Source organism: Gadus macrocephalus, chromosome 20 (assembly GCF_031168955.1).
Source record: "Gadus macrocephalus chromosome 20, ASM3116895v1".
Taxonomy (NCBI): domain Eukaryota; kingdom Metazoa; phylum Chordata; class Actinopteri; order Gadiformes; family Gadidae; genus Gadus; species Gadus macrocephalus.
The window spans coordinates 1,484,643-1,506,284 of NC_082401.1; the positions used below are offsets into that span (position 1 = coordinate 1,484,643).

Here is a 21,642-nt window from a genome sequence, read left to right on the forward strand (position 1 = left end):
CTTTATTTCAGTCCTGACTCCTGTCCTCCTGGTCTGGTAGACTGTACTTCAGTTCTGACTCCTCTCCTCCCAGTCTGGTAGACTTTATTTCAGTCCTGACTCCTCTCCTCCTAGTCTGGTAGACTTAACTTCAGTCCTGACTCCTCCCACCCGGGCCACGCCTCCACTCTCAAAAACCCTCCAGAACTGAAGATCCCCGATCATCAATATAAATGAATGTGATGCGATGCAAAGAGCATTCACTTACTCTGATTAGACTTTTTCCTCCTGCTCCTCTCCCCTTTCCTCTCTCCCCTCTCCTTCCTCATTCACATCAATTTCCTGTTTTTTGTGTTTCAGGAGATTGTGGACAAAGATGGCAACAGCAGGCTCCTCTCCTTCACCATCCCGTCTCTGTCCAAGCCCTCGGTGTACCACGAGGTGAGTCTCCCGTCCGTCCCTCCGCCTGTCCGTCTGTCCGCTCCTCTGAATCACAAACTCAAAGGAAGATTTTTGTGTTTTCTGTCAACATGGTTTGCAAGCATGATGGTTATTTTAAGCGTACAAAGTAGAAGAGGCTCTGACCTTGCCAAGGTGCAATGTTCCACATCAATGGAAACTATTATGCAAGTCGTTCTCTCTTAACGCCCTTCTTGTCTTCCAGATTCTCTCTTCGCTGTCTTGCTGAGGTTTCCCTAATCTTTTCAGCCATGTATCAGTCTTCATATCTTCTGCATTGCTGCAGACAGTGTCTGTATCTAATTATCCCACTCTTCTAACCTCATTCATTCCTCACCCTTCATCTCGATGACCATCAAGGGAATGAGCTCCTCATCAAGGGAATAAGCTCATCATCAAGGGTTAGGGTCTGCCCCCGCTGGGACATGGCTCTGTGTCTGTCCGTCTCTCAGTCTCTGTGTCCATCTGTCCGTCTCTGTGCCCTTTTGTCTATCTCGGAGTCCTTCTTTCTGTCTCTCTCTCTGTCCGTTTGTCCGTCTCTGGGTCCCTCTGTCTGTCTTTGTGTCCATCTCTGTGTCCGTCTCTGTGTCTGTCCATCCGTCTTGGTGCCTGGGCTTTGGTGTCCAGTCGCTCTGGATTTGGTCAAACCCATCCAAGTGGCTTTGGTCCCTCTTCAATTATTCACTGAACAGACAAAGCCTCTCTCCCTCCATTAAAAAGAACCACCGGTTCCACCGCAGACATCAAATTGCAGAATCTTAATGTGCCTTTCATCTCGTCAAGGGAAGGGAACCTGGGGAATAAGCACATATCCTAATTGGTTTGTGTGTGTGTGCAGCCCTCCAGCCTGGGCCCCATGGCGCTGACGGAGGGGGCCCTGTGTCAGCATGACCTGATCCGGGTGGTGTACAGTGGAGTCCATCCACAGAGAGAGACCTTCACTGCACAGAACAGGTACCCCCACCCCAAGAGAGAGACCTTCACCGCACAGGACAGAAACCTTTAAGAAGATAGAATCCCAGCCCTCACCTATAAAAGGTTTTCTGGCTCGACATCTGTCCACCCCGGAGCGATCCTCAGCTCAACCTTCAAGGGGAATCAGACGGCCTGCTGGGGGACGCACCAGGACACACACACAGTCAGATAGACACATGACCTGTGTGGTAAAATCAGAGGAGATCCTGAAGCCAGGGGGGCCTGGGCTGCTGCCCCCCACCCTCTGGTGCGTTGCTGTGATCTAGAGCAGGATCGTTCCTCTGCACAGCGTCATTAACGGATGTTACCCTGGAGGTGGTAGGCCCTCAGACACACAGAGTATTGACACAGGGGGAGGATGGAGTGGAAGCTAGGACTATTACAGGACAGGATGAGGCCCTGACTAGAGGTGAAGGTAGTTAGTCCTGAAGTCAGAGTGGAGTCTGGTTCTCAGAGTCAACCTCAGGAAGGAAGGTTTGTGTGAAGCTCTAGCCTTAGGACGATTCATATGATGGTAATCACACACATTATTCCACTTTCAATTTCAATTATGAGTTGTATATACCTTATAGAATGCAAAAGTAAATATATATGATTAATAAGTTAAAGAAGTAAGTCAAATTCATAGTGGGTTTTGCTAGTATTCTTTGCAAGTATTGTGCTAGTAGCAGTGGACTGGTCGGCTCTCCTGAACAGAGCCATCCAACATCTCACAGTTAATAAATTGCCAAAGCTCATGCTCCGGCTGCTACAATTTCATCTTATTAGAAGTATTGACAGAGGAAACTGCTGACCGGGCCTCACGGTGGATCTCAGATAAACACCTCGGACATGCACGGTAAAAAGCTTTCACGTCACGTGACCATGCAGTCTTCCTTTGGAACAATTTAGTTTACTATTGCTGTTTAGAAGTTATTCAGCAGACTCATCTCAGAGCCACTCTGATGTGAATTCAGATCAGTAAGCAGCAGGTTGAGCTAGAGATGTTTCCCAAAGCTTCAGACCCCAGGGATCAAACCAACAACCCTGGGTCTGTAAACGAGGTAGCTCGTGTGTCCTGGCTCCGGGGCGTGGGAGTTGGAGACTTGTGTGCTGGACATATTACCAAAACCTTTTGGGATGAAAAGTGATGAAAAGGTCTTCTAAATGTCTGTTTTTTCCCAGCAGTCTGCCTGATGATGTGTAGATTGTCCATCCCTGACGTCAGACTTCCCCCAGCCCTCCCTGCCGGTCGCATGGTGTGTGACTGTGTCTCTGTCTCCAGGTTCGAGGTGCTGTGTTTCCTCATGCTCTGCTACAACTCGGCCGTGGTGTACATGCCCCTGTCCTCCTACCAGTCAGCCTGCCGCATGACCTCACGGTACGTACAACACGCACACGCGCACATGCACACACATACACACGCACACGTATGTAAGGGCCAAGGCTTCTGGGTAATGTCGTTTCAGTCTAATCAGTAATTTCATTGATTATTAGAATTTTGTCGACTTCCGCCTATCTGAAATATATCGATATTTTTTCGAAAGAGACGCTAACGTCAACATCGTTATAGTTAAATTTGCGTTGAAAGTACAGCATATTTTATCCCAATAACAGCAGTTTCAAACCGCGACTGCCGCCTGCTATTTCGTAACTCTGCTTATCTCTCTCCCGCTCTGCCTCCGGCTCACACACACATGGCCCAGCCCCCTTCCATTGACGTCACTGTTTTAAATCCCCTACGGTGCGAAACATGGAGTCCGCCGGCAAACGCGGCGCAGAGGTGCTTGTATGTAAGCAGAAGACAAATGGCTCCATAGTTTGGAAATATTTTGGGGACAAGGTGTCTGACGAATGACAGAATCAGATTTTTTGTAGAGAGTGCTTCAAATCTGTCACTAAAGGGTTGAGTACGACCAACCTCTTCCATCACTTGCAGCAGCACAACGTGCTCCAAAATGCGTGCAGCGACCCAAAATCTTAAGCTGTCTCGACATTAATTATTTTTTATTCAGATAAAGTTAGTACAGCAATTGTCCTAAAATGATTCCGGACTCCCGGACACCTGCCGGAGTGTCCGGCGGCTGTCCGCTTCGGCGAAGCTCAGCTCCGGCGGGTGTTGCTCCATGTCGCGATTCAATTCTGTGCTTCAGATTGATGAGGAAGTGGAAGAACCAGAGACGTCGGATTTATATTAATAATATAATTATTATCAATATATAATAAGATTCATAATATTCCGGAGGCGCACACAGCTTTTGGCCATGATATTATATATCATAATGTAATGTTCTCAAATACGAGGCGGAGGTAGTGTCTAGTCCACAGTTTATTCAACCATCAAACTGTATTCAATTCCTAACGGTAGGAATAGTTACGGTAAATCCAAACGGTAGGTAGGTAGGCTGTAGTAATAACGGTAACTCCCCCCTCCCCCTCATCAGCAAGGCAGGTTAACGAGCACAGCGACGCAGGCAGGCTGGAAATGAGAGCACAGCGGCGCCACCGATGTAGAATGATAAGTTGGAGCGCGGCAACGGCAACTATGTTATTGAGTCAACAAATATCGATATTTATCTTATATCGATATTCTGCTTGAAGATATCGAGATATGACTTTTGGTCCATATCGCCCAGCCCTACTTCCGCCCCGCCTCATGTTCTCCTCTTCAGCGAGACAAATGACTAGTATCCCTCTGTCTACCCCAGAGTCGCGCTGAGCTCTAGTGAAGGCCTCTTAATGATGAGCCATTTGAACAATGCCTTCCTCAACTGTCAAAAGGGGGCCAGACCACACATGCTCTGTAGGTCTGGTGCTGTTGTCTGGGACCACCTGCAGACAGTTATGTCGAGACAGATTTTACTATGAAATGTACTTCTTCTCTGAGCATGTGTGTTTGGTATGTGCACATTGACCAATGGAAGCCGTTCTCAGTGTGTGTGTGTGTGTGTGTGTGTGTGTGTGTGTGTGTGTGTGTGTGTGTGTGTGTGTGTGTGTGTGTGTGTGTGTGTGTGTGTGTGTGTGTGTGTGTGTGTGTGTGTGTGTGTGTGTGTGTCCTTAGGTTGTGTGTGTGTGGGTTCCCACGGCAGCAGCAGAAGTCGTGGAGAGAGCCGTGTAACCGTGTGCTGCTAGACCCGGAGTTCATGGTTCAGATGCTGACCGCCGTCTACCACGCAATGTACGTATCTATACCATAATATTATACAGCACCATCTACGTATCTATCCCATAATACTATATAACACCATCTACGTATCTATATGAACAAAAGACAATTCCAACCGAAAGCAAAATAAAAAGCATGTGAAGAAGCAAGTTTAGTAAATTGTCTTCAATCAGAGCAGATATCCTTCATCGCCATGTGGTGGCCATATGGTGCATATTGGTGTCATTCAATTATATTTGCCCAGACCTTTTAATAGAGGTGTCAATTGTCAAAATACAATGAGATCTCAAAATATCTACCTGTTTGCCTCATAAAGGTTTTATTGTCAATTTTCCATTAGATTTATGCTTTATGGAGATTTCGCCTGAACCTACCTCCATCTTTAACTTTGTTTGTCATCAAATATTGACCCAGGTACTCACCCAGATGTTGTGCTTTGGCCATATTGGGCTACTATAGGCACTATATGGCTAACAACAAATGATGCACGAGGTGGTATTCACTTTAAACATGACATTTATTTCAAGAGGAAATTAAATCTTAAAGCTATATTCACTCTATCCAAGTAATATCCACATTGAATATTTCACTTCACAACCATCTTTCTTTCGGCTCCAACATGACATATTATCGGCCTTGCAGTTGTGGAGATATTCTCTATTTACGTTGTGTGGGGGTGTGGCCCTGAGCAGCTTGCGGCCACGGTACCATGCGCTCTGTTTACAGTGGATGTATTACCTACTATAAAGGCGAGCAGGATACCTAGTGCTCGTTTTACACTGAACTAAAGTTTTAGCCACTGGGGGACCATAGACAGGCTAGGGGAACTCATATTTATGGTAGAAAACCTCTCAAAGGGAGATTTTCATGCCATGGGACCTTTAAAGAAATAGGCCTAGTGATGAAGAGGTTAATTCAAATCTAAATGGTATGCCCTCAATTTTGTGCCAAGTTCCCCCCCGTCTTAAAAATAGTGTTGAATATCGATATTTTCAAGGTATTGTATGGAAGTTATAAAGTGTGGTATGGTGACACTGTCTGGACCAGCCTGTTGTCCTTGTGGGTGTCCAGGCCCTGGAACAATGTCTGCATCCACTCCCCGGACGGAGAGGGGCTCAGCAGGACGCCTCCTCAGGTCCAACAGCCTCTCTTTGGTCCTACTGTTGAGGAGGTGCAAGGGGTTTAACTCACAAAGTCCTCGAGGTGTGCACCACAGCCCGGTCCTCCACCAGGCGTCCACCCCAGCCCCGTCCTCCCTGAGGCGTCCCCCACAGGCCTGTCCTCTCTAAGGTGACCCCAAGAGCCCTGTCCTCCCTGAGGCGTCCCCCACAGCCCTGTCATTCCTCTGCTGTCAGGGGTGTCCACCACAGCCACGTCCTCCATCTGTCTCCTCAACACCCTGGGGCGTCCAGCTACTGCAGTCCTCAGAGACTGCAGGTGGCAGATGCTGTGCGGTGGACTAGGTCTTGGATGTACAGGGGGAAGTGCAACCTGTGGTCGACACGCATCTCTGCGGATGGACGGCAGACCTCCAGTCAGGGAGTCCACGGTCCGGGACCCTGCAGACCTCCAGTCGGGTAGATCCAGGACACCGGTGGAGCATCTGCCTGCAACACCAGGGGCCGTATTCACAAAGCATTTTATCTTACCGCTAGGAGTGCTCCTAACTCGCGCTAAAACATTTTACGTGGGAGTTTTTTCTTAAAAGTTATTCACAAAGCCGCTGAGGCCTACTCTTACTAAGGATAAATCACAAAGAGTGAACTAAGAGTGACGCGCCGTTGCTATGGATTACGTCAATTCTCGTGCACGAGTTTAGAAGCTGTCAGTTCGGTGATTGGTTGTTCAGACGAGCCCACTGAATCACCGAAAAACAAGGAAATAGCCCAGGCTAGAAATGGATTCCTATTAAGTAGTTATAGTGCAGTTAGCAGAATAAACGCATGATGACAATTTTGTGCAGACCACGATAATGACGTTGTAGCCTGCACGTTCAAGAGAGAGAGAAAGCAAACAATAAAAATACGTAAAAGAAAATAAATGTTACGAACTACCCAAGTGTTGACTGATTTGTGCCAAGGTGTTTACCTAAAATGTGTTTTCAAAATGATCCCTAAATGCCTGTCCACTCGGTTCCACACGGCCAAATTCCTTGTAATGTTGATCGCCATCATCATCATCATCATCATCGTCGTCTGGCGGTGGAATGTTCCTCCGCTTGCAGAGGTTGTGTAGAATGGCACATACAGTGATTACTGTGCTTGCCCTCTCTGGGCTGAGGCGTATTTCGCCGTGGAGGACATGAAACCGACGTTTCATCTGCCCAATTCCTCTCTCCACAACATTTCGTGTATGTTTGTGTGCTCGCAAAGAGCCAATACGATGTGTTTTACGCATAGGACTAAGCGTAATCTGCGTAATCACTTACATTTAACTGTGCTCCCGGTTGTGGATTGAGGTAGGGTGTCTAGAGCCACGTCTTGCATGGATAGTCACTGTCACCCAGCAAGTGACACCCAACTGGTACATCTCAAAAAGCTGCCTCAGACCGCTCACCATTAAAATGCGCGAATCATGGGTAGCTGAAGATCCAGGCCACTTTGCAACAACATCCAGTAGGCTATGTTAAAATTTGCATCAAAAACAACCTGCGTGTTGATGGAATGCACTTTCTTCCTATTGACGAACACGTCCTCGCCTTTTGATGGCGCAATTATTTTTATTTTTTATAAGTTATATATATTTCTTTATAACTTTATAACTTTATAACATTTTATTTCGGGACTAATCGGATTATTCCTGTTAGTCGGGGATGTCATTGCATCGCGCATTAACTCCACAATAAGTTGAATACCCTAACATTTCGTCTCGCAGGCATTTTAAGATTCTTTGTGAATAGGTCTTACTGAGTTAGGAGTCCTCTTGAGGACTTTTAAGCTCTCCTAGACTTAGGTGCTACTTTTAGTCCTAAAATACTTTGTGAATTGCTCTTAGTGAAAAAAGTTAGGAGTCCTAAATTTAAGAGTGACACGCCCATTATTTTTAGGAGTTACTCCTAAATTCGCCAGTGAGGACCTACTTTTAGCCCTAAGATCCTTTGTGAATACGGCCCCAGGAGTTTCCACCATCTCAGTCCTGCTGGGATCCCCTCGTCCTTCTTACATCTCCATGGCAATAATCCAACCAGTGGTCTCAGTCATCTGGATGTGACCATGTAACCGACCATGGGCTCGGCCAGCACATGGTCGGTCTGTGCACCTGGGGCCGCATTCACAGAGGATCTTAGGGCTAAAAGTAGGTCCTCACTGGCGAATTTAGGAGTAACTCCTAAAAATAATGGGCGTGTCACTCTTAAATTTAGGACTCCTAGCTTTTTTCACTAAGAGCAATTCACAAAGTATTTTAGGCCTAAAAGTAGCACCTAAGTCTAGGAGAGCTTAAAAGTCCTCAAGAGGACTCCTAACTCTGTAAGACCTATTCACAAAGAATCGTAAATGCCTGTGAGACGAAATGTTAGGGTATTAAACTTGTTGTGGAGTTAATGCGCGATGCAATAACATCCCCGACTAACAGGAATAATCCGATTAGTCCCGAAATACAATGTTTGGCCACACTACGTTATTTAGCAACAGGGGAAATGCAACTTTGCAATGCTGACGATTTAAAAATATCGCAACCATCAGTCAGCCGTGTCATAAACTTTCCTTTGGACATTCGACAATTACACAGGATCAAAGCCAACTTCATGGCAATTGCAGGTATGCCCGGTGTGGTCGGTGCTATTGACGGGACGCACATAATAATTTCTTGACCACATAAATATCCACCACCTCCAAGGGAATCTGTCCAGGACCCAACAAGGCCTTCTCCTGCTTTTGGAGGACGGTTGACTTGGAGTTAGAGAAATTGTTGTCAAAATCAGACTGCGAGGCAACTGTGACATCTGCTCCGGTGTCAAGTTTAAAAGTGATTGTTTTGTCCTGAATGTCTATCTTAACAGTCCACTCATCAGTAATTGGTCACAGCGCCAAGATAGAAACATTCCTCCTCCTCTTCTATACTATGCACAGCTCTACCTGCACGACACACGCGCTGGTAATGTCCCTTCTTCCCACAAGAATGGCACTCGACATCATTTGCAGGGCATTCGTGCTTAGCATGAGGCACACCACCACACTTATAACAGTTGGAGCCTTTTGTCAATTTGCTTTCTCCTAATCCACGTTGTCCATTCATGTGGCTTTGAGAAATCAAATGGTTAACTCCGTCTTCACGCACTGGCTTGTCGTCGTCGCTGCTACTCATTGCACAGCACTTCTAACGTGTTCGAAGTCAAAGCACTTCTGACAACATGTCATGTTCTGATAATAAATATGCGTGAGTCACTTGTTGCGTTTCAAAACATGCCGGTTCCTTTATTTTCTTCGTTCCTCCCTTCCAGTAGATTCAGTGCATCTTATATCCACAGCGCCCCCTACGGGACAATGAAAATAACCAATAACCAATTATAACCAATTAGCATTATAGCACAAATGATAGGCCCAGATTTTTTTATTTCATTTTACAAATCAAGATTATTTCACTAATTGGCTTTGCATCCTTTCCTTCTGCCCTTGTATTCCAAGACATGCTGCACACCAGCTTTCAAAGTACAATTCTGCCACTGGTGGATTTGTATAAATTGTATTCAAATAATTATCCCTCCCTGCTATTTTGTAGTTCACCAAAACACCCTGAAACAACTTGAGTCTTTCATATTTATGCCACCATACACCACTTACAGTGCAAGCAGGCCAATGGCAACCAAGCGCGCAGTCCTTCCTCCCTCTCTTTCTAAACCACCAGCCCCCACTGGTATAGACATATGGTTGTGTGTGCACATGGTCGGTGTGTGCACATGGTCAGTACAGACACATGGTCGGTGTGTGCATATGGTCGGTACAGACACATGGTCTGTGTGTGCACATGGTCGGTACAGACACATGATCGGTGTGTGCACATGGTCGGTACAGACACATGGTCGGTGTGTGCACATGGTTGGTGCAGACACATGGTCGGTGTGTGCACATGGTCGGTACAGACACATGGTCGGTTGGTGCAGACACATGGTCGGTGCAGACACATGGTCGGTGTGTGCACATGGTCGGTACAGACACATGGTCGGTGTGTGCACATGGTCGGTACAGACACATGGTCGCAGAGGCGATTTCTCTAAGACTGCAAGGGAAGCTCAGCTTCCCCTAAAATTTCGAACATTAAATTGTCAAATATGTATTGTTGTGTTAACATTTCATTGACTACAAATTCGTTAAAATACGTTCATGTCGAAGACGAGTTCGATAAGAATCTTATCCAAGACTGACTCGATTTTGTTAACTTCTCATACATTCCCGTAATGTCAATGCATTAGACCATAGAAGCCGAGCATCCATTCACTTCAATGAGACTGCATGGAACAGTTTTTTTCATTGCCTCGAAACTCGACGGTCATTGGATAAATGCCCAGATTTGTCCCGCCCCCGGACGCTCAGCGTCTCTGGGGGTGGATGGAGCAGTGGGCTGGCCTGGGCTAGCCTGGACGCTGGGCTTCCACGTTATGATTGGAGGATCAGTCGAAAGTCTGAATCACTTTTTGATTGACAGCTATTTTGAGATATACACAGTCACTTCACTATCTGAGTTCAGTCCCATCGCGGATTTTGCAATTGAAGTCTCATGACAAACTGCAACACATTTCTTGGTATTTGCTTGGCGAAATTGCTTCCATTATTAATTTAACACATTTATTGTATTTCCTTGTTTCAGTTTAACATACTTTCCGCATTTCCTTGTTCCGAGATTAATATCGTTTCGTTAGTTCGTTCATTTATACTGTTGGCTAGGTCGGAGTGAACTAGCCAGCTAGTAAGGTGCACACGATGGCAGACTATGCTAATATCGTCGACCTGATTTTGGCGAAGCCATTTGACAGTCTTCCTTACGAGGAGAAATGTAGGATTAAACAGCAGGGCAGATCAACACCTAAGATTGATTTGGTGCAAAAAGTAGGGAAAGGTAACAGGTCTTTTCAGCTCTCCTGGTATGAGAAAGTTAGCTGGCTGACTGGAAGTGCTGTAACAGGGGAAAGCTGTGTGATTTCTTGCTTTTTCTAAAAGACATGGAGTTGGACAGTGCAATGCCTCAGTTGTACAAACTGTTATCATTAGTGGCAACAATTGGAGTTACATCTGCGGGTGTAGAAAGGAGCTTCTCCTGTTTAAAAAGGCTTAAATCTTACACCCGCAACACAATGGGCCAAGGCCGTCTAAGCAGCCTAGCTCTGCTGGCCATTGAGAGGACAATGGTCAAGTCCCTGGAAAAGACGCCTACTTGGTACGACAGGGTCACAGACCATTTTCTTGAAAAGGAACGGAGGGCCGAATTGAGGCATAAATAAATTGACAACTATTTTGATGTAGGCCAAAAATGAGCTTCCCCTCTTTAAAAGACCAGCAGCCGCCACTGCATGGTCGGTGTGTGCACATGGTTGGTGCAGACACATGGTCGGTGTGTGCACATGGTCGGTACAGACACATGGTCGGTGTGTGCACATGGTCGGTGTGTGCACATGGTCGGTACAGACACATGGTCGGTGTGTGCTCATGGTCGGTACAGACACATGGTCGGTGTGTGCACATGGTCGGTGTGTGCACATGGTCGGTACAGACACATGGTCGGTGTGTGCACATGGTCGGTGTGTGCTCATGGTCGGTACAGACACATGGTCGGTGTGTGCACATGGTCGGTACAGACACATGGTCGGTGTGTGCTCATGGTCGGTACAGACACATGGTCGGTGTGTGCTCATGGTCGGTACAGACACATGGTCGGTGTGTGCACATGGTCGGTACAGACACATGGTCGGTGTGTGCTCATGGTTCCCTTTGGTCGACAATCAGCTAACTTACCAAAACCGCTATTCACAGTTCTCTATACTGAATAAAAAAAGGCTCTGCCATGCAACCTCGTCCTCCTCAGTACCTTATTTATTTATTTATTTATTTTCTTGAACATGTAGACATTAACAAAAACATATTTAAGAATCAACATAGACATATGTATCAAAATTAAATTGTCTCATTACATGTTCAAAAAAAAGGAGTAGAGGGAAGCAAAAGCTTGTAGGTCCCTACCCTCTGCCGCTCGCATCATCACCAGAACCCCCTCCATTAATCACATCACTCCTGTCCTTCATCAGCGTCACTGGCTCCCGGTCAAAACCCGCATCCATTTCAAGATTCTGCTCCTCACCTTCAAGGCCCTCCACAACCTCGCCCCTCCATCCATCTGTGAACTCCTGCACACCAACACACCCACCCGCACTCTCCGGTCCTCCTCTTCCATTCAACTCACTGTACCGCCCGCCCGCCTGGTCACCATGGGGTCCAGAGCATTCAGCCGATCTGCCCCCCACCTCCGGAACACCCTCCCACCTGACATCCGTAACTCTGACACTCTCTCGACTTTTATGTCCCGTCTAAAATCACATCTTTTTAAACTGACATTTTCAATCCAATTCATTGTCTCCCACCCATTTCACCCCACTTGTGTAAATTGTTTCAATGGATCTTGTTCTTGTGTTTTTTATGATTGTTGATTTTATTTTATTTTTTTAAACACTGCCCTGTAAGGTGACCTTGAGTGCTATGAAAGGCGATGTTAAGTATCAATGTTAAGTATTTACATATTTTTTTATATATTTACACACTTTTTTAACAAACTATACCTTCCTACCTACCTTCATCATTATCAACAACAATAGGCCTCATCATCATCAACCTCTTCATCATAACCATCATCACCATCATCATCAGCACCAACATCAAATTCATCATCTTCATCAGCCTGAGCCCCTGTACATTTGTCCTTCGGCCATGAGTGACCGTCACCCTACACAGGGGAAAAGGCTGAGGTCACCAGATGAACCTTGCCTCTCACCCCCTGAAGTACATGGCTCACCTTAAACAAGGGCGCATGCTACTGCATATTCAAAGCAGATTAGTGAGAGTCAAAAAATATCTAGGTCCATGTCGCTCCATCTGTCTTCCTGACATTCTTTTCATCCTTCTCTCTGGGATTCTCTCTCCTTTTTTAATTTCTGTGCTGCAGCGCTCAGTGAGTAAGTAAGTAGTTAGTTAGTTAGTTAGTTTGCTCTCTGTCTGTCTCTCTCTCTGAGCGTTTCATCTACTGTGATCCTCTCCACATCACGAAGGTTTCATTGAACCTCCTCAGTCATTTGTCGCTTCTAAAGTGAGAACACTCTCTGATGAAGAGAAAGTTCTCTCACGGACACGTCGGACAGCGAAATATTTGATTTAATCTTAAAGCTATACTGTACGATGTGAGAGAGCTAGCATGATTTGAAATTAGCTTCTCTTCGGAGTTCCGTTTAACTCCTCCCCCACCCTTCAGGACTCCCTGCCCCAACCCCTCGACACAGAGCCGTGCACGAGCGCTAATGCTGCTTACGGCTTACTTCAACGGCAACCATTGCGTCACTTTTCAGGCCATTCAACTCCCTCAGCTGCCTGTCGCCATCGCTGAAAAGCGAATCCAATATTTATTCTTGTTTTTCCTCGAGCATTCTCCAACTTTTTTTTTGTTGCTGCCTTTTCATTTTCTGTCTTTCCTTTTCTTGCCTTTTTAAAAGGATGAACCGGGGCAAGTAACGGTGGCAGTGGTAACTTCTGTTTTTTTTCTTCCATCGTGTTAACGTTGTAGGCTCACTAGGTCGAGTCCACTGTCATGAACTACTATGATAACAACGCTTTCTTTGCCCTCCGTGAACGCGCTCAGGCCGGCTCAGGCTCGTACACAGAGGGGAGAGAACGCGCAGGCTTGTGATTGGTTCTTTAGATTCGGGTACAATGTCTCCGATTGGTAAGCATTTTAACAGGTTTATAGCAGATACAGAATTCGTTTTTTTTTCTCGCTTCTTTTTCATTGCCCATAAGTTATTTATTGCTGTCAGGATGTATAAACCAATTTCAACAACATATTAAAAAGTGCATATCACTGAAAATCGTACAATATGCCTTTAAGGCATGATCATGGGAAAAGTACTGGCAGCAATGGTTACCAAGAACACATTCCGCGAGACAATAGGTGAACAAGATTCTTATAGGCAAACGTTTTCATTGTGGGTAGGGAGTGGGAGTGACCTAAGGCCAAGTACATTTGTAATACAATGGGTGGATATTGGACATGTCTTCAGGTTTGTAAGACATGGCTGTAAACAGTTTACACAACAAAGAAGTGAGTCGATTGGCCTGGTCTCAATACCAGACTGACTGGCTCCAGTGGGAACTCAAATACGAATTAACTTAACCTCTCTCAGTTAAAAGAGAGGAAGGGATTTGTTTTAAGTTACAGGGAGAATGTATACAGTTCCTTCTAATGTAGTAATTATATAAACAAGGTTAATATAATTTGTATGTGATTGTATATTTATAGTTATGATTGATATTTCCACGACACTCTCCAGTCGATGTTAATCGATGTTGATGACTGTTTGATTCCCTCTCCTTGGTTTCCTTGTCACTGCCTTATGTGAATAGGAGATGTCCTTGACTCCCAAGACCTCAACAAACCCAGAGTTTGAATGAGTCATGTCTGTCCGATCTGATTATTTCTCCCATGCATCACAAAGAATTTCCCCTCGGCTCAAAACGGCCGCCAACATCATTTTAGACAAACCCCTCTGATCCTTGTAATAAGAACATAATCATCAGGAGGATGATTGATCAACCCTGACCGTTTATCCACCTCTTTGCTGTAAATACTCACTTTTTCTGGACTTGTCAATGAAAAGTTTGCTGATATACACCCTTTTATACCCTATGATTTGAGCTCATAATGCGGACATCTGAGTGTTCACACCTGCTCATCTTTTCCTTATCAAATTACTTTCAATGATAGACCAGTGACGTGTCTCACAGTCTCATGTTTATCTGTGTGTGTGTGTGTGCGTGTGTGTGGGTGTGGGTGTTGGTGTGTGTGCAGATACAATGGAGAGTGGGAGCTGGGTCGAGAGGCTCTAGAGGACATCCTATACAGATCCCAGTTAGAGCTCTACTCCCAGCCGCTACTGGTAAGACCAAAACACCTACTATAGACCTACTATAGCCCCAAAGACCTACTATAGACCCTAAGACCTACTATAGACCCAAAGACCTACTATGGACCTACTATAGACTCAAATACCAACTATATACCAAAATACCTACAATAGACCAAAATACCTACCTTAGACGTACTGTAGACCAAATACCTACTATAGAACTACTATAGACCCAAAGACCTACTATGGACTTACCATAGACTCAAATACCTACTATAGACCAAATACCTACAATAGACCAAAATACCTACTATAGACGTACTGCAGACCCAAATACCTACTATAGACCCAAAGACCTACTATCGACCCAAATGCCTACTATAGACCCAAATACCTAGTATAAACCTACTATAGACCCAAAGACCTATTATAAACCAAAAGACCTCCTGTAGACCCAAATACCTACTATAGACCTCCTATAGACCCAAAGACCTAATATAGAGCCAAAGACCTACTATAGACCCAAAAACCTACTATCGACCCGAATATCTACTATAATAATAATAATAATAAATTCAATTTATATAGCGCCTTTCAAGGTACCCAAGGTCGCTTTACGCTTTACTATAGACCCAAAGAGCTTCTATGGACCTACTATAGACCCAAAGACGTACTGATAAAGCTGTGATCCTAATGAAATGTGGAATGTAGCAGCTGCTCCATCACTCTGTGCATAGGCTAGGTTTCGACCTCCTGGGCCGTGTTCCAATACCCGTACTGTCCGTACTGCGTACTCAAAATTTGAGTACGCAGTGAAGTGTGGATCGAAGGACACTCTCCGTACTCAACGGCAGCCATCTTAGCTACGTAGCGGAAGAGGCGGAGCCAGGCTGAGCCAAAGTCGGCGCATTTTCCACATAGCCTGCATTAATAGTCATTTTGTAGTTTTTATAGTTTCTATAGCTTTTTATAGCTGCTAGGCGTAAAGAGTTCACCGTTCAAAGCGGGATGTTTATTGCGGGGGAGGAGCCGCGGCGGCAGTCGTGATCGTAATTTCCGGTAAGTGCACCACGGAGTACTCGATTTGGAACAGCACTCACATCTGAAAAATTACCGTACTCAAGTGAGTACGGATAGTGCAGATAGTGTACTTCCTTTAAGTATACTCATGGAAGTACGGGTATTGGAACACGGCACTGGTCTCCTTAGAGAGCTTCTCGCTCCGAAAGGTCTTCTATGTTGTAGGTCTGGAGCTAGGTCGTGTACCACAGGGGTTCCCAACCTTTTTTCGGAAGATCGGTAGTAAATTTGATTGCATCATTTTAGGATGCATCATTTTTCAACAAATAATGTGGCTGTTTTTCAAGATGGTGTCATATTCACGACAATTAAAGCAACAGCAATGAAATGCTTGAGTCTCAGGCTCACTTCAACAATGCAATAATACAAAATAATAAAATTTTAGAAGAGAATCACAAGGAAAGCCTGGTTTTAACATGTTCGGGTACCAGGGGTTGTGATTCGCTGATGTAACAGAGTTATTCTGACTCCCCAGTTGTGGATGTTCTGCTGTGACGTTGTCAGACAGATCCAGAGCTCAGCTGACTCAGTGAGGGCATGAGTAGTGATGGGCTGACGATGTCCCTGCTCTCCTCAGGTGGGGGACGCCATGAGGAACTCCCTGCCGGCCAGCGCCCCTGACGAGCCCCGGGCCCGCCAGGTGCTCCAGGTGGAGGTCACGCCCACCGTCAGACGCATCTCCATCTCCGCCATCACCACCGCCTCCATCCGCCGCCACCGCTGGAAGAGAGAGGGTAAGGCCTGCTTCCAACAGCAGGGTGCTGGGTCCAGGGCGATAGGTGCAGCCCAACACTTTAAAGTACCTCTCCTTGGGTTTCAGGGGGAGGGGAGAGAGTAATTTGCCTTGTGTCCCATTCGTTATTTAATACAGTATGTCTCAGTGTTTCTCTGTGTAGAGTGTTCAAACAACAGTCCTGTAGTGTGTGTTTAGGTCCCTGGTATATACTGGTGTACCTGGTATATACTAGTGTATACTGGTTTCTATATCATAAGCTCTATCCTACAGGCTTCATGATGAACCAGCACCATCCAGTGTGTGTTCCTGCTTTACACTCGCGTGTCCTGCTGCTCTGTGCTGCTTGCCTAGTTCCTCTTTCCTCGTAGTTATGATTTGTGATATAAAACATCTATGCATTTGAGAGTCACATTTTGGAGGAAATGGTCCAAATGCTTAGATTAGACATCCGCTGGTTGATTGCCTCTTGTCCACACAGTGCTGCTGTAGGGTAGGGGCGTTGAAGTCTTCAGATGGAGGGGCCCTTCAGTGAGGCCCGTCTCGAAGGGGGGGGGCACTAAAAGGCGTCAACCCATCTTGTCTTGTTGACTCCCAGATAATTTTGACCTCTCAAGTGACTCCGAGCTCAGAGTCCCCGCCCACCCTCCTAGCCACGCCCACCAGAACCACGGCCACCAGCAGGAGCCGTCGGGCACCGTCAAGGAAGGGGCATGGCCGCCCGGTCGCCCTAGCAACTACAGCAGCAGCGCCGTCCACACGGGGCCCCCGGCCATACTGGAGGGTAGGAACTCAGCGCAGGGCGGGACGTGGTCTCTCGGAGCCAAGGGACCACACCCTGCTCCCTCCGGTTCCCCCCCCCCCCCACTGGCCGCTGCTGCACCTCCCCGTCCTCCTCCCGGGAGAGAGTCACCGCACCCCGATGCTGATCTTCATTTTCTGACTGCCCTCCTCCTCCTCCTCCCCAGAGTCTTACTCACCCTCGCCTTTTGGCTCCCCCGCCCCCCTCCCACACCCGGGTGTTGTTCTGGGGGTGAAGGAGAGCTGGACCCCGGGCCGTTTTGCATGGGCCTGCTGTCATCACATCGCCTGGTCTCCGGTTGACCCCGCCCCCCAGGAGGCCCTGTCACTCACTGAGCATGTCCGGTACTAGCGTATGCAAGCGGAGTCTGAGCATGTGCAGCAGTTTTATCTGGCGCTTAACTTCTGCTGGCCGATTTGTTTTCCAAAACACTTCCTCAGAAGACTTCAGGTCTCTGATGCTCCTCTGTCGCCACACGGTGGTGGCTCGCAGTACTGCAGGGTTTGTGTCTATCTCCATTTTGTTCCTGTGTGCGGACGCTTGCCTGTATTGCTTGTGGTGTGTTCTGGAGAGACCTTTTCCCATATTGTGATCACCAGCGCAACGCTCAGTGAGAATCAGACCCTCCCTCCCCGTCTCCTCCAGCATGTGCATGAGAAACATTCAATTCAACCTTCCAGTCCGTGCAGGAGGGGAACAGGCAATGGCCATTCAAAATTTGCTCCCGTTCAATTATTTTATTAATAATTGCTAGTTGGTTTTAATAATTTATTTGTTCCTCTTTCTCGTTATCTAGTAGTTCAGTTTTGATACTTTGAGATGAATTTCCCAGTAGCCACTGGCATGTTCCCAGTGTCTGCCTGGCATCCTATCCGATTTAACAGTTATTTCTTTATTATACTTTCATCCATGCCATCCCTCACATAACAGTTTCATCTCGCCGAAACTAGGAGCAAACTATTTTTCATAAGCCACCATTGGAATGAGCTGTAACTTTTGTCTAGACGGGATACATTCACCTGGTGACCCTTTGTAATTACCGGACAACGGGAACTCTGCCTGGTACACTTTGGTCCAGTATCACACTCAACTGGTACACTTTGGTCCAAGTTTACACTCACCCTGGTACACCTTGGTTCAGCTTCACGTTCACCTGCCAACACTTTCAGAACGTTTACATGCACCGCTTAATCCGATTACAGCCCTAGTTCGACTATGCTCCTCAATTGGACTGCTGCAATTGTCCTGCTGCAATTGAGTGTACATGGCGGTGAGAAAATCAATTCATTGGCCGAAGCATGTCATGCCCCTGTACGATAGGTGGCGCTGTACCCATTTCAACTAGTGGTAACTAGAAGGGTTGGCATCGCAGCGCGCACAGTCGCAGCGGCTCGGAGCTCTACCTCTAGTTGCCGGTTTTTCGTGTTTCTTTTGTAATGTTTACTTTTTGTACTGTGAGCCTTCCCCTCCAACTGGGAACGAACATAACCAACAGCCGGAATCACATCTTGAATATTCGGGATATAAACTACATTCCACCCCTTCCACCTGCTATACCGGCTATACCTTCCACCTGCTATATCCAGCTGCTCCGAACATCGGTGCCTGACTGGTTAACGAGCCGACGCAGCAAGCAGCGCAGACGGAGACGGGAGAGGAAGACAAAGCGGGGCGGCATCCAAGCTAGGCTAAGGAGCTCACCGGATAGACCAGCTCTGCCCAGCCTGTTCATAGCGAACGCCCAGTCCATTGTCAACAAGATCGACGAACTCAGACTGAGGCTTCACTCAAACAGGATAAATAGCTGTGCTTTCTTCTTGACCGAAACCTGGCTGAATCCGAACATCTCTGACGCTGCTATTGAGCTGGCAGGCCGGACTGTTTACCGAGCGGACCGAACAGCTGACTCCAGTAAGGATAAATGGGGCGGTGTCTGCATATACGTGTGCAACTCATGGTGCAACACAACTGACATTGTAGAGACTTTTTGCTCCCCGGATTTGGAGTTTATTACAGTTAAATGCAGACCGTTTTATCTGCCAAGGGAGTTTACAGTGGTGTTCTTAACTGCTGTTTACATACCACCGCAAGCTAACGCTAAGCTAGCACTGGCTAGTCTGCATGACGCTATCCAACAGCTGATAAACAACCACCCAGATGGTGTGTTTATAATAGCGACTTTAACCACGCCAAGCTGAAGACTGTAATGCCAACATTTCACAAGTTGATTGACTTTCCGACCAGAGGCAATAATATCTTGGATCAGGTCTACTGCAACATTGCTAAAGGCTACAAAGCGTCCCCCTCTCCCCATCTGGGCCGATCCGATCACATCAGTCTGCACTTAACACCTGCATACAAACCCCTCATAACAAGGTCCAAACCAACAGTTCGCACCGTCACTGTCTGGCCAGACGGAGCCATGGACAGGCTACAGGACTGCTTTGAGTATACCGATTGGGACATCTTTAAACAGGCTGCCAATGACAACAACCACATAGACCTCAACACCTACACCTCATCAGTATTGGACTACATCACCTTCTGTATGAACAGTGTCACCACACAGAAGTCAATACTAACACTCCCCAACCATAAGCCATGGATGAATGGCGCTGTGACTGGTCTGCTGAAGGCCCGGGATGCAGCTTTCCACTCAGGTGATGCAGAGGCCTACAGAACAGCAAGGTCCATTCTGAGGAAGGGCATCAGGGAAGCAAAGCACCACTACACGAAGCGTATCGAGGAGCATTTCAACAGCTCAGACTCTCGACGCGTGTGGCAGGGCATCAGAACCGTGACCGGCTACAACAGCAGCAGCTCCACACACGCTCAAAGTCCATCCCTCCCTGACGACCTGAACTGCTTTTTTGCCAGGTTTGACCGCACTGACAACAGTGACAAAACGCGGGCACAGCAGGAACCCTCACCACCGGTTCTGACTCTGAGCCCCCACGACGTGAGACGGACCCTGCAGCACATCAACCCCAACAAAGCTACTGGACCTGACGGAGTACCAGGGCGGGTTCTGAAGCACTGTGCAGCGGAGCTGACTGCGGTGCTCACGGACCTGTTTAACACCTCCCTGCTGCAGGCCTCCGTCTCCACATGTCTCAAGACAGCCACAATCATCCCTGTCCCAAAACAATCAGCCATCAGGTCCCTCAATGACTATCGGCCAGTGGCGCTGACACCAGTGGTGATGAAGTGCTTTGAACGTCTGGTACTGGGGCACTTGAAGAACAGCATCCCCCCCTCCTTAGACAACCGTCAATTTGCCTACAGGGCATACAGGTCGACGGAGGACGCAGTGTCACTAGCCCTCCACTCTACCCTGACACACCTTGACCAGCGTGACAGTTATGTGCGGATGCTATTCATAGACTATAGCTCCGCCTTCAATACCATCCCCCCCATAAACTTGCCACCAAGCTGGACCACCTGGGCCTCAACAAACACCTGAGCAGCTGGGTCCTGGACTTCCTCACCGGCCGACCACTGTGCGAATGGGGAGACAGGTCTCCTCCAGCATCACCCTGAACATCGGTGCACCACAGGGTTGTGTGTTGAGCCCCTTCCTCTTCTCCCTCTACACTCTCGACTGCAAACCCACCCACGAGGCCAACACCATGTTTAAATTTGCAGACGACACCATGGTGGTAGGCAGGATCTCAAGCAACAACGAGGCTGCCTACAGGACAGAGGTAGAGAACCTGGTGAGCTGGAGCCGAGAGAACAACCTGATCCTCAACGCAGCAAAAACAAAGGAGATGATCCTGGACTTCAGGAGGAAGAGGAAGCCCTTCGTCCATCACCCCATCACCATCGACGGCGAGACAGTGGTGGTTGTGCAGAACATCAGGTACCTCGGGGTCAACATCAGCCACGACCTGACTTGGACCGTCAACACCACGCGACGGCCAAGAAAGGACTTCAAAGGCGTTACTTCCTGAGGTGCTTGAAGAGGGCATGTCTCCCACAAAAGCTGCTGGTGAGCTTCTACAGGTCAGCCATCGAGTCAGTTTTCACATACTGCATCACCGCATGGTACTCTGGCTGCACCTCAGATAATAGGAAAGCTCTCCAGCGCATCATTAAGACGGCTGAGAGGATCACCGGCACCCAGCTCCCCAGACTGGAGGACATCTACCAGACCCGCTGTACTCGGAGGGTCATGGGCATCCTCAGAGACAGCACAAACCCTGGACATTGCCTCTTCACTCTCATGCCCTCAGGAAGACGATACAGGACACTGCCCGCCCGCACTACAAGACTGCAAAACAGTTTCTATCATAGAGCTGTGACACTGCTAAACTCCACTCCCACTCTATTGCCACACTGATACTCCCCATCTCATCTCATACACACAT

The 21,642-nt window shown here is 47.3% G+C and overlaps 1 protein-coding gene across 3 annotated transcripts in view; it reads left to right on the forward strand.

Moving 5' to 3' along the window:
- Positions 1–21,642, forward strand: part of LOC132449220 (hyccin 2-like) — a 64,383-nt gene that overhangs the window by 36,262 nt on the left and 6,479 nt on the right. For 2 of the 3 annotated variants that reach the window (XM_060040952.1, XM_060040953.1), the window contains exons 5-10: positions 340–420; positions 1,277–1,392; positions 2,678–2,773; positions 4,454–4,570; positions 14,600–14,687; positions 16,315–16,471. In XM_060040952.1, the coding sequence (XP_059896935.1) occupies positions 340–420; positions 1,277–1,392; positions 2,678–2,773; positions 4,454–4,570; positions 14,600–14,687; positions 16,315–16,471 (655 nt within the window). Of the gene's footprint in view, positions 1–339; positions 421–1,276; positions 1,393–2,677; positions 2,774–4,453; positions 4,571–14,599; positions 14,688–16,314; positions 16,472–17,068; positions 17,727–21,642 lie in introns of those variants that run through there. The other variant, XM_060040954.1, reaches the window with a different exon arrangement.